Source organism: Spea bombifrons, chromosome 1 (genome assembly GCF_027358695.1).
Source record: "Spea bombifrons isolate aSpeBom1 chromosome 1, aSpeBom1.2.pri, whole genome shotgun sequence".
Classification (NCBI taxonomy): Eukaryota; Metazoa; Chordata; class Amphibia; order Anura; family Pelobatidae; genus Spea; species Spea bombifrons.
Window position 1 is genome coordinate 40,919,138 of NC_071087.1, and position 13,352 is coordinate 40,932,489.

At 39.9% G+C, this 13,352-nt stretch overlaps 1 protein-coding gene across 1 annotated transcript in view; it reads left to right on the forward strand.

Moving 5' to 3' along the window:
• The window catches only part of SCLT1 (sodium channel and clathrin linker 1), a 41,858-nt gene that overhangs the window by 16,422 nt on the left and 12,084 nt on the right, over positions 1 to 13,352 (forward strand). Inside the window, exons 13-16 of the mRNA XM_053461298.1 lie at positions 1,992 to 2,090; positions 9,924 to 9,995; positions 11,063 to 11,137; positions 12,494 to 12,639. Of these exons, the coding sequence (XP_053317273.1) occupies positions 1,992 to 2,090; positions 9,924 to 9,995; positions 11,063 to 11,137; positions 12,494 to 12,639 (392 nt within the window). The remainder of the gene's footprint in view (positions 1 to 1,991; positions 2,091 to 9,923; positions 9,996 to 11,062; positions 11,138 to 12,493; positions 12,640 to 13,352) is intronic.

Genomic DNA, 13,352 nt, shown 5'->3' on the forward strand with positions numbered 1-13,352 from the left:
GCTATTTTCTGATGATTTTGTGAAGCTCGACAACCTTTTGCAGCACATCAGTCATATTCCTTGGTCTTACCCATTGTGAAGAGTGACTAAGGGAATCTGGCCTATGTGTTACCCCATGTGAAACAGGATAGCGAAATAGAAATAACAGGTAGGGTTAACACTGAAGCTGTAGGTAGTTTAGGTGAAAATACTTAATATTTATAAAGTTTGCATGTCACTTGCCTATCTTGAGTATATTTTATTTTACTCCTCTTGTAGATAGCAACAGTTATATAGGATGCTCCAGAGTCCTAGCCGAGATGCCCCTCACCGGGAAGACGTAGCACCAGCAGTGTGTACTCTTAGTTATAGCAGCATTTTTAAGCGTTTAATTGGCCTTCTTTTATGATCAAATAAAATATGCAAACTATAATTCTTGTTTTCTTGTTAACTGGCCTCAATATCTTTCATCTACAAACCATAAAAATCACTTCATATTCCTGAACCTTAAGTAGCCTTCTGCCTTTCCACCACTTTATATTTTTAGATCAAGCCAAAACAGCTTTGCTTCATATTTCTTCACTCTTAAATTAAGAACCGGCATGTAATGTTCATAAACTTCTTTGTAGCAGAGCAAGTTTCATAAAGCTCAACTCATATCAACATCTTCACTTGTTGGTTGCCTCTCTTTGGCAACCAACATCTCGTAAGGTCCAGTATTAAAGAGAAAACATTCTCTCTGCTCTTGATAACTCTCAGTAAAGGTTGGTTATTAAATGATCCATTGCAACATTGATTTATTGATTTTAACATCCTTGCAACCTGATCCAGGCATAGTGCTAGCCAAAGCAGGAGGAAATGATTAGAGGAGTTTTATTTTTTGGTTTTGGGAAAAGACCATAGATGGTTGAGAGAGGTGCATAAGCTACAGTAGATAATATATTGTTCCAGGACATTGTGGTTGGAGTGTATACTTACCATGCATTACTCATAGGTGCAAAAACATTGCAAACTATGTCGATCTATACATTAAAGAAAATTAAATTATTCGTTTTTATGCTCTGATTGGTAGAATTACATTGTATTTTTACATGGGTAGTTGAATGATAAGGGCAAGGACCATGTCTAAACATTATTTTCCCTGTACGTAAAATACATCGCTGAAGCACATGCTTGGCAGTTCGCAATTTTAACACTGTAAACAGATATAAGCAGAAAATACTTAAAATAGGATTTGCTTTCAACATGACACAACACATGGTGACATTGCTTACTAGTTACAATGCTCCCGCGTGTTTTTTCCTCTTTATATATATATAATACGTTAAAATAATTCTTCTAATTCTTAAAATATATAGTGTTGACCGAGAATGTGTAACTTTTTAGAAGTGACTATTCCTCTTGGCATTTTAATTCCTAAAGCATGTACTTAGCATCCTGTGATCACAGTGTAACAAATGGAAGTCCTGTGAATACTTTTGGAAGCCAGTGATAGCATTTACTGCGGTGCTTCAGGTACGGCACAATGACTGTTTTGTTGTCGCACGCATATGCAAGCTTAGCATTATATATGCTAACAATGCCAATGTAGTGTTATTACAGCGTTTCAAAAGGTTTGCAAGGTTCCCAGACTGTTGCTATAATACTTACATTCAGGATTTCTCTAAATACATAAAATTGAGTTAAATACATAATATTACCATATACAATATAAACAAAGTATAAAACTAAGGGGTATTAAAAAGCCTGTATATACTTTTATTGCCTTTCGACTATAAAAGGTTGATTGTAAATGTGTGTGTGTGTGTGTGTATATATATATATATATATATAATAGTGTGTGTATGTCTAGAATGTGTATATATAATATGTGTATATAGTGTGTGTGTGTGTGTGTGTGTGTGTGTGTGTGTGTGTGTGTGTATGCACACAGTTATATTAAAATCCACCTCAAATATCCACAGATAAGACTGATATCCAGCAATAGCCTTACACCTTTTTCTGTTTTGCAGGCACTGCTCAGAGAAAAGCAAAAGGAAGAAGGGATTGAAAACATCAAACAAGCGATGGCACAGATAATTCAAGATGCTGCTATAAAAACCAGACGAGAGGTAAACAAATCTGTTACCACTGTACTGAAATGCATGTCGTGGCAGAGGTCAAAGTAAACATCCTATCTTTGCTGGCACTTGGAAGCCTAGCTTAGTGTTTGTGTCAATCAGCAATGCTGTGCTTGTGTTTGTCAGTGAGAATAAGTTATTGGCATTAGAAGTTATTTGCAGCCCACACCCCATTGGCAACAACGTTACGGAACCACAGCACCTTTCTACAGTTCCTATGACTTTATGTATGGGTGTAATAGTACATATTATTTTATAAATATGGTATTAATATCTTGACATATATACCTTTTACCCAGCACTTTCTCAACTTACTGGTGCTTATGTCTTTTTTTCTCTCTCATATTAAAGGGGGGCCACTTGTATCATGGGGAGCCCCCAGGAGCCTTTAAAGTGTCCTGTGCAGCTGGAAGGGGTGTAGACAAATATGCTCCCCTACAGATTGATGATCTTAGTTGCCCTAATACCCACTCACACTAACACCATAGACTAACCCATATACAAACACACTCGCCCTCTCCTTAGCTTTCCAAGGTTCCACTAACCAAGGCTTATGCCTGACACTCTTGCACCATATACTGACACGTACATTCTTATACCATGTACCGACACGTACATTCTTACACCATACAGTAACACGCACACACATGCTAACAGTATACACTGACACATGCTAACAGTATACACTGACACATGCTAACAGTATACACTGACACATGCACACACAGCATAGCCACATTCTGACATATGCTAATGCCATACACTTTCACATCCATATAGAGATATTCACTCTCCTGCACTCTAGCTTTCCCTTCTCATAGCTGTTCCTCTCTCACTCACAACTTTCCCTCTACCTCGGGTCTCACAGATCTTATTCTCCCTCAGCTCTCGCCCCCATTAATTCTCTCCTGCTCTTACAACTTTCCCTCCCTCTTACCTTGCTCAAAGAATTCTGTCTTTATTCAGCTTGCGCGGTCGCTGGGAGCAGCTGAGCTTCTACTGCAGGGTCGTTAGAGGTTTCTGGGAGCAGGACTAGCGGGAGTGCGGGGATGGCAGCACGAGGATGCAAGGGACGTCTCTGTGGGAAATAATATCGCGTAATCTTTACGTTCACTTAGCTATCGCATATAACATTTTAATATCCCATAATTAGGGTTTACTTTTTAAATAATTTACACCTCAATGATTCTTTAAGTACTTAACATAAAATGTGTTTGGGAGAATTTTACAGGGTAACAAGCATCGTACTTCTCCTTAAACGAAGCTCTGCTGCAATAAATTTGCTAGCCTGCATAACTGTAGTGGATCTTGTTTCAATCGGGCCAGCTGGTTCAGCTCCAACCTTGCAGGGTAGATGCAAAATACATGGAGTAAGAGTGGATTAATTGACGAGTGCTGAGAAAAATAATCTTTCATAGGTTTCCTCTTAGAGCCTAAATCCATTAAAGGCACCTAATAAGCACGTCTGCTCTGTTTCCACGAGAAATGTTCAGTTTTTACACTCTAGCTTGAGCTGGCAATAAACCTATAGAAATAATGCGTTCTAACAAATGTTTCCGAAATCATTTTAAACACTGTTGGAAGTCGTAGGAAAAATACGGTTGTCAAGTTTCACTGCAACACTGATAGGCTGCTAAAGGGGTGATTATTTTTGTTTTTGGTCATGGACCAGAAGCAAATAAATCCCAACTGGCTGTTCACTTTCTTATTTTCTGTCTTGCTCTGTGTGTATGTATGTATGTATGTGTATGTATGTATATGTGTATGTGTACATTCATACAACTATATTAAAGGCTTTTTTTAAACTAATTTTAACCATAGCTGCCTCAGCAAATTGCACTTTTGGAAAATATTAATTAGTCGATGCCTGTGCCAGCCTGGGTCAGTTGCCAACTTTGGAACCAGCCATAGCCGGAAAAGGACAAAACGTGTCTGTTGAACGCACTGAAATCATCAGTTAATTGGAACAAATTGCTCTGCATTTATTTTTCTTTTTAAAAAAATCAGGAAATATTAACTTCCTATTCATATATGTTACTTTGTGAAGTAAGACTGCGGTTTTATGTTGGCAATCTTATTTGATTTCAAGTTGACTTAATTACTGAATATTAATTGCATTTTATAACGCTAATTAATTCAGTATTTCGCTAAAGAAAATCACATTTTGTTCAAATTACTTTTACTTAGCAGCTTGCTAATTTATTCTGTTTTAAATGTACATTTTTACACTATTTCCTTTAGAAATGTCTTTTCAAAAGCTGTAAACAGACAAGTACAACGTACACTAAATAAGTCTTTGTTTTATTTTAATAAAATCTGTCCAAATTAAACATTATACATCAAGCTTCCTTCAAAGTCTACCTGGCTTTTCGGATAATTTTCTGTGAAGAAAAATTTATGTGATTTGTGGGGAAAGTATTTCTAAGCAATGCTAATAGTTTTACAGTGTTTGATGACATTTTGTTTCTTTGCTTGAAGACATTGGGTTTCTTTTATCTCTGTTTGATGTAGCCAAACAATAGCTATGTATTTTAAATGAAAAGGAGGGGAACACATTATAATATCATATCACGCAACATACTTATGCTAACCCCAAAACTGAATTGATTCTGTAGGTATTTTGCTTCTAGAAACAGGTGTCTGCGCCACACGGCTAAAGTCTTGCAGTCATTTGGAATAATACCTGTTTACAACAGGATCTGAACCCATAGAACAGTTTTTGCTTCCTTGATTCCATGCAGTTACACCGATTTCTTAATTTTATATTTAAAGCAACACATATTGATTAATTCTTAAATAAAAATGGTATCGTGAAAGGAGGAACAATTTATGTGTGAGGACTTTACTCATAATATTAAATAAGTTTTACATTTTACAACTAGGTTCCTAGATCTTGTTTTGTCTCACCTACCTTGAAACTTGAGGGAGAATGCATCCTTAAACGAGTATTGGCAAAAATCATAGCAATGTGAATCCAACCCTACGTGATTGCAGGTGGCCTGTGTCCTTGGTGGAGAGGCAAGGCATGATATCTCAAGGTTTTTGAACCTTATCAACTAGGCCAGGCATGTCCAAACTTTTTTCGAAGAGTGCCAGATTTGATGAAGTGAACATGTGCGAGGGCCGACCATTTTGCCTGACATTTTCTGAACCATTAAAATGAAATGCAAATTAACTATTTTATGCAAAGTTTATTGAAAACGGCATACCACATCTATCCCTTTCTCACTCTCCTTTTTCAGCAACCGCTCAGCACCCCTTGGGCCCCCCTGACTGGCAGAACTCCAGGGCCCGGTCGCAGTCGCGACCCCGGTAGTTCCGCCACTGCCTACAATTTCTTCATCAGATGCCCTTGTGGCTGTGTGTGCCGGCGCAGGGAGAAGGAAAGCCCAAATCTAGCGACGTCCGAGATCGCAAGATTTGGGCTTTCCTTCTCCCTGCGCCGGCACACACAGCCACAAGGGCATCTGATGAAGAAATTGTGTAGGGGAGGGCAGGGGCGTACCTAGAGTATTTGGCACCCGGGGCAGATCCTGTATGTGGCACCCCCCCACACACACTTTAAAACTACCTGGCCGAAACTGAATATGACCCCCCACACACACCATAAAAAAAATCTAACACTTTTATTTAAAGTAAGTAACACACCAAAATAGGACAAAACAATTAAATAACAATATATCTATATATATATATATATATATATATAATTGTTAACAGCAATCACATTCCTATCATGCCCAGGCATACCCAGATTCCAGGAGGCAGTCGCAGACTTGGCATGATAGGAGTATGATTGCCTTATCTACCCCTTCTCGCTCCCTTCTGCCCTATCTACCCCTTCTCACTCCCTTCTCCCTATCTACCCCTCCTAACTATCTACCCTCTCCCTCTTTGAAGTTCACTTACCTTTCAGGAGTCCTGCGGTGGGGGTGCAAGGCCTCTGTCTCCCAGCTCTGCCACTGTATAGAACAGTATAGAGTGATGGGAGTTATGATGTACTTTAGAGCATAATTATATAATGAAAAATACATTGGAAATGGTACAGCATAACACCCATCACTCTCACACATTTACCAATCCACACGCATACCAATCCACACGCATACCAATCCACACACATACACCAATCCACACACATACACCAATCCACACACATACACCAATCCACACACATACACCAATCCACACACATACACCAATCCACACACATACACCAATCCACACACACATACCAATCCACACACACATACCAATCCACACACACATCAATCCACACACATACACCAATCCACACACATACACCAATCCACACACATACACCAATCCACACACACACCAATCCACACATATACCAATCCACACGCATACCAATCCACACGCATACCAATCCACACACATACACCAATCCACACGCATACACCAATCCACACGCATACACCAATCCACACGCATACACCAATCCACACGCATACACCAATCCACACGCATACACCAATCCACACGCATACACCAATCCACACGCATACCAATCCACACGCATACCAATCCACACGCATACCAATCCACACACACACCAATCCACACATATACTAATCCACACACATACACCAATCCACACACACATACCAATCCACACACATACACCAATCCACACACACATACACCAATCCACACACACATACACCAATCCACACACACATACACCAATCCACACACACATACACCAATCCACACACACATACACCAATCCACACACACATACCAATCCACACACACATACCAATCCACACACACACCAATCCACACACATACCAATCCACACACATACACCAATCCACACACACCAATCCACACACACACCAATCCACACGCATACCAATCCACACGCATACCAATCCACACACACACCAATCCACACACACCAATCCACACACATACACCAATCCACACACATACACCAATCCACACACATACACCAATCCACACACATACACCAATCCACACACATACCAATCCACACATATACCAATCCACACGCATACCAATCCACACGCATACCAATCCACACACACACCAATCCACACATATACTAATCCACACACATACACCAATCCACACACATACACCAATCCACACATACCAATCCACACATACACCAATCCACACACATACACCAATCCACACACATACACCAATCCACACACATACACCAATCCACACACATACACTAATCCACACACATACACTAATCCACACATATATACCAATCCACACATATATACCAATCCACACATATATACCAATCCACACACATACACCAATCCACACATATACACCAATCCACACACATACACCAATCCACACACACATACCAATCCACACATACACATCCACACATATACCAATCCACACACATACACCAATCCACACACATACACCAATCCACTCTCACTGTATGCTTTCCTACCTTTCCTCTTTTCTCCTTACAGCTCCTTTTCCTGCTCTTCGCTCCTCTTCTTCTTCAGTTCTTCCTTCTTCTTCCGAGGCCACGGGGTTCAGAGGGCACGGACAGCGGTGGGCGCGGCTTCAGTGTTGTGCGCCGGTTTCTGACAACAAACCCCGGCGCACAACAGCTGTTGCCGAGCGGATCGCAAGGGAGCAGTATCGGAGGTCTTTACCGGACATCCGGCTCCCTTGAGTGATTTTAAGCCGGATGTCCGGTAAATACCTCCGATACTGCTCCCTTGCGATCTGCGCGGCAACAGCTGTTGTGCGCCGGGGTTTGTTGTCAGATCCCGGCGCACAACACTGAAGCCGCGCCCACCGCTGTGTGGCTGTGTGTGGCTGTGTGTGCCGGCGCAGGCCGCAATTGGCCCGCGGGCCGGACTTTGGACATGCCTGAACTAGGCCAAGACAAAGGATAAACCAACAATTGAAATAAAGAAGAACCCTTTGAGAAGTTGAAGTAGGTTTTCGTTATGGAGGCGAGCGTAAGGATCTGAGCGACTTCGACAAGGGCCAAATTGTGATGGTTAGAGAACTGGGTTGGAGCATCTCCAAAACTGCAGCTCTTGTGGGTTGTTCCCGGTCTGCAGTGTCAGTACCTCTAGGCAGCTAAGACTCATTGATGCATGTGGGGGGGCGAAGGCTGGCCTATGTGATCAAATACAACAGACGCGCTACTGTAGCTTAAATTGCTAAAGAAAAAAATAATGCTGGTTCTGATAGAAAGGTGTCGGAACACACAGTGCATCGCAGTTTGTTGCGTTTGCAGACAGGATAAGGTGCTCATGCTGACCCCTGTCCACTGCTGAAAGTGGGCACATGAGAATAAGAACTGGATCACAGAGCGATGGAAGAAGGTGGCCTGGTGTGATAAATCCCATTTTCTTTTACATCACATGTGTGTCGCTTACCTGGAGAACACATGGCACCAGGATGCATCCATGGAGGCCTCACCTTGCAACTTACAGGACTTAAAGGATATGCTGCTAACGTCTTGGTGCCAGATACCACAGCACACCTTCAGAGGTCTAGAGGAGTCCATGCTTTGACGAGTCAGGGCTGTTTTGGTGGCAACAAGGGGGGGGGTCACAATGCAACAATAGTAACATAGTTCATAAGGTTGAAAAAAGACCAAAGTCCATCAAGTTCAACCTATATACATATTGTGTCCCTACTGTGTTGATCCAGAGGAAGGCAAAAAACCCTTATGAAGCAGATGCCAATTGCCCCATACCAGGGGGAAAATTCCTTCCCGACTCCAAATATGGCAATCAGAATAAATCGCTGGGTCAACGTTCTGTCCCTATTAATCTAATATCCATAACTTGCAATATTATCGCTTTCAAGAAACACGTCCAGGCTCCTTTTGAACTCTTTTATTGAGTTTACCATCACCACTTCCTCTGGCAGAGAGTTCCATAATCTCACCGCTCTTACTGTAAAGAACCCCCGTCTGTGCTGGTGTAGAAACCTTCTTTCCTCCAGCCGTAGAGGATGTCCCCTTGTTATAGATACAGTCCTGGGTATAAATAGGTCCTGGGAGTGATCTCTGTACTGCCCCCTTATATATTTATACATAGTTATTAAGTCCCCCCTAAGCCGTCTTTTTTCCAAACTAAATAACCCTAATTCTGATAACCTTTCTGGGTACTGTAGTCCTCCCATTCCCCTTATTACTCTGGTTGCCCGTCTTTGAACCCTCTGCAGCTCCACTATATCTTTCTTGTACACTGGTGCCCAGTATTGTACACAGTATTCCATGTGTGGTCTGACTAGTGACTTGTACAGTGGTAGAATTATTTCCTTGTCGTGGGCATCTATGCCCCTTTTGATGCACCCCATGATTTTAATTGCCTTAGCAGCAGCTGCCTGACACTGGTCGCTACAGGTAAATTTACTGTTAACTAAAACTCCTAAGTCCTTTTCCATGTCAGTCGTCCCCAGTGTTTTCCCATTTAATACATATTCCCAGCCTGGATTTTTCTTCCCCATGTGCATAACCTTATCTGCCACATCAGTGTGGGTATAATATATGTGTATTTGAAACATTTTATGCGATATTGTGGATGTCATATAATTCATATTTCAGGAAACAAAATAAGGGATTTACAAAAAATAATAATTTTAACTTATTTGAAAGCTATCATTTCTTTTAAAGGTTAATTGTAATTTAACGCAGAGAGCAGACTTTTAGTATGCTGTCACTTTACACGATGGGGGAAAAAAACAACACAATGGTTTATGTACATCTGTAAACTTTTCTAGGGATGATACCATATTGTGTGTAAATTATAAAAAAAAAAATTGATATTTCAGGTAGAGAAGGCGAGAAAACATTCTAATGTACAGATTTCCCGTTTGACTGAAGACATTACAGCACTACAAATGGTATGTATCTTTCCTATCGAATATGGTGGGAATATTTAATGTGGGGAGAATTGGATGTCTTATTTAGTAATCTTTTAGATGCCTTTTTAGAATTTTGTTTACATTTAGTAAAGAGGTCAAGAAATAGTGTACACAACATAGAGTCTGTATTGACAAAAAAAATACCATATTGATGAGATTGTAGTCCCATATACGTACTTTTCCCCACTAATTTAAATGTTTAAATTAGGCGTACGGCCTATTACCAGGATTTAGATATTTGTAATCTCCTTTCATGCAGCACCGCTTCTTCTCTTGTATCTTCTTGTTCTGTCTTCTTCCTTCTGTCATCTGGTTGTCCCTGTGCGGTCACCCTTGACTCCGGGCGCACTTGCACAAAAGGGCAGAGCTTCCAGACAGGCCCACTCCGATGATTGGAGGAGCAGGGGAGAGGCTGTGCCTGTGACTCTGCTCTTTTGGGGAAGTACTCTAATAAGTCAGAATATTAATTTATACGTTCATACATCTAACATGCTGATGCCCTCATTTTGTATAGCCTTTTGTGTAGCCTTTATTTTTTTGTGTTTTTCATTTACTTTAGTAAACGAGAACAATTTGACAGGAACAGCTACATGTTTTTTTCAGCTACATTTTTCTTTATAATAAACCTCAGCTTCCTTTTGCCCTGTATAGTGCATCTGTGGACACCATCTTTCAGCTTGATGGCATATTAGTCTGTGTTGGTACAGACAGCTGCCAAAGACATTCAACTGAAGACACTTTGTTAGTGTGAGCTGGTATTTAACACATGACTTATATAAACATTTTCCTTTACCTTTGTGTGTATAATACACAAGCTTGATTTTACCCAGTCTTCATTATATACCGGAGGATTAACAACATTTACCCATGTGCAGAATCATGCATAAAATAAACCTGGCAGGGTTTATTCGTCAATTTTATAAATATTGGAAATGTGTAATAGAATTTGAGTCAAAGCATGTATTTTTTTGACTCTGTGCCGTTACGTTTCTTACCGAAGGGACATTACAATTGCAGTTGCTGATAATATATATTCTGTTTTTAAGGAATGTGGAGAAAAACAAAGCCAAATTGAGCGTGCTTTAAGAGAGAAGCGTGCCATAGAGGAAGAACTTGAAAAGGTAATACCTTGCACATTCACACAAATATGATTATTTACACATGAAAACTGTTGTTTGACACAAGTTAGGTTATAACAAGTTTGCCTGTGTTATGACAGTTCTGCAGGTGGTTATGTCTCAAGTTCTTATGACTAGATGTCTATGTAGGGTAAAAAAAAAAAAAGAGAGGGAAAAAAATAAATCACAAGCGTGTACTGTAAATTAATCTTTTATTATTAAATTATTAGGGCCTACTTTCTACCTAAATGCGGGGCCCATAGTTCAACTAGAGTATTAGATACAGAATATGACATAAATATAAATGTATAAACCACTAAAATATGGTATTTTTCTTTTGATATAAATAGTAAAAGTAGTCTGCAGGTATTAGTTTATTAGGTATGTCAGTATTAACTCACGTGTTTGCTATGCTCACTGCATATATGTAATGGTGAATCACCTATCCATTTGGTGGTGAAGTGATTATCACTATATATATATATATAGGTGCCAGGAAACATTAAAACATGTTTTTAGCTATTTTAATAATGTACCTCTGAAGAATGGGAATACTGTAATGTTTAACGGGTGTTTATATATATAATATATATATATTTCATGAATAATTCAGCAGAAACATTCCATTGGCTGCTGTGATGACGGCACTACTTTTACTCTAAATAATAGAATGGCTGTTTATACATTATCAAAACACACTTGCGTGTCCTATAACACACACTTCCTCTCACATTAACACACACTCTTACATATACACACTCATGCCAATATACACGCTCACTCTAAAATACATACTGTAGACACTCGCTTACTGCCTCGCTCCTTATTGCTGGCCTTTTCTAAAGAGCAGCAGCGATTTTTCAGCGGGGGTCACAGGACATCGTGTTACGTAACCCTGCCACGTTCCCGTCTCCACTAGTGGGCTGCCTATGGGTGCACTTATCTCTTTGGCCACCTCACCCACCCAGACGTAAGGAGAATATTGTTGGGTTGTTCCATCTACCTCTATTCTGTCCATTTTAGCATGCTTCCAAGTTTGGGTGAAGATGCCAATGAAGAGGATAGTGCCATGGTCCATATAGTGTTTTTCATACAAATGCTAAAAATAAATTTGAATGAAATGTGTGTGCTTATTTACAAACATATACTCTTATACATATTACATTATAAGGCAGACATTCATAACCATCATGCAGTTTTCATCCTTTTTTCATATTTTTTTCCCAAATCACAGCAATTTTACAATATCTGTTTATGAGCAACCTGATTCTATACTTTGTTTTTGTTTTTTTATCTACTAAGCATGTTGCCATCCTTCATGGTAAGCTTTACTTGACACAAAGGATTTTTTGTTCACAGCTGTATCGAGAAAGCCAGATGAGTGAAAAAGATCATAGAAAAGTTGAAGAACTACATCAGCGCTGTCTGATTGCAGAGCGTGCCAAAGATGACCTCCAGATAAGCCTGCACACGACACAAAACAAATTGAAACGACTGGAACTGAAGTAAATAGACCCAACACTTACAATTACAAAAACAAGTCCTGCAGTATGAATTATTTGAGATGACAATGTAGATTAACCTACCTTTAAGGAATTGTTCAAAAGTATTAGATAAGGCCCATAAGTCACCTGCATATACCAGGTATCTGCACTATGTTAAAGACCAAGATCTGATATGCGTGAACTGAAAATGTATCTTTTGATGCTTCGGTACAATAGATAGTATACCTTGCCCATCCTAGTGGTAATTACGCTGTTATATAGGATAATGTGTATGCACTGGGGCAATAGACATGTGACTAAATGGGAATAACAGACACAGAATCTGATCCAATAAAGTAGTTTGTTGTGCTCGGTTTGGGGTGGAACAATTATATTGCCCATCATTTCCAAATCATTCCTACATGGTAAAACTGTTCTAAGGTTAGACTGCCCTGTGGTAGCGCACACCATGACAATCAAACCATATAACATTGAGCCATTGCCAATTCTTTCACACACCCTCTGTTTTTATAGCAACAAGTTTGGATATTTGATATGTCCCACCTGTCTCCTACAGATAATGTTGTGGGGTGACCATCTTTGGTCTGTGCACTGGTGTGCTTCATAGGTTCATTGATACAAACATGGAATTGAGAATGAGCATAGTGCCTGATGCTTACTCTTACATTTTACATGCATTACATATAGTGTAGTACAGAAGAAGAAGAGGATAA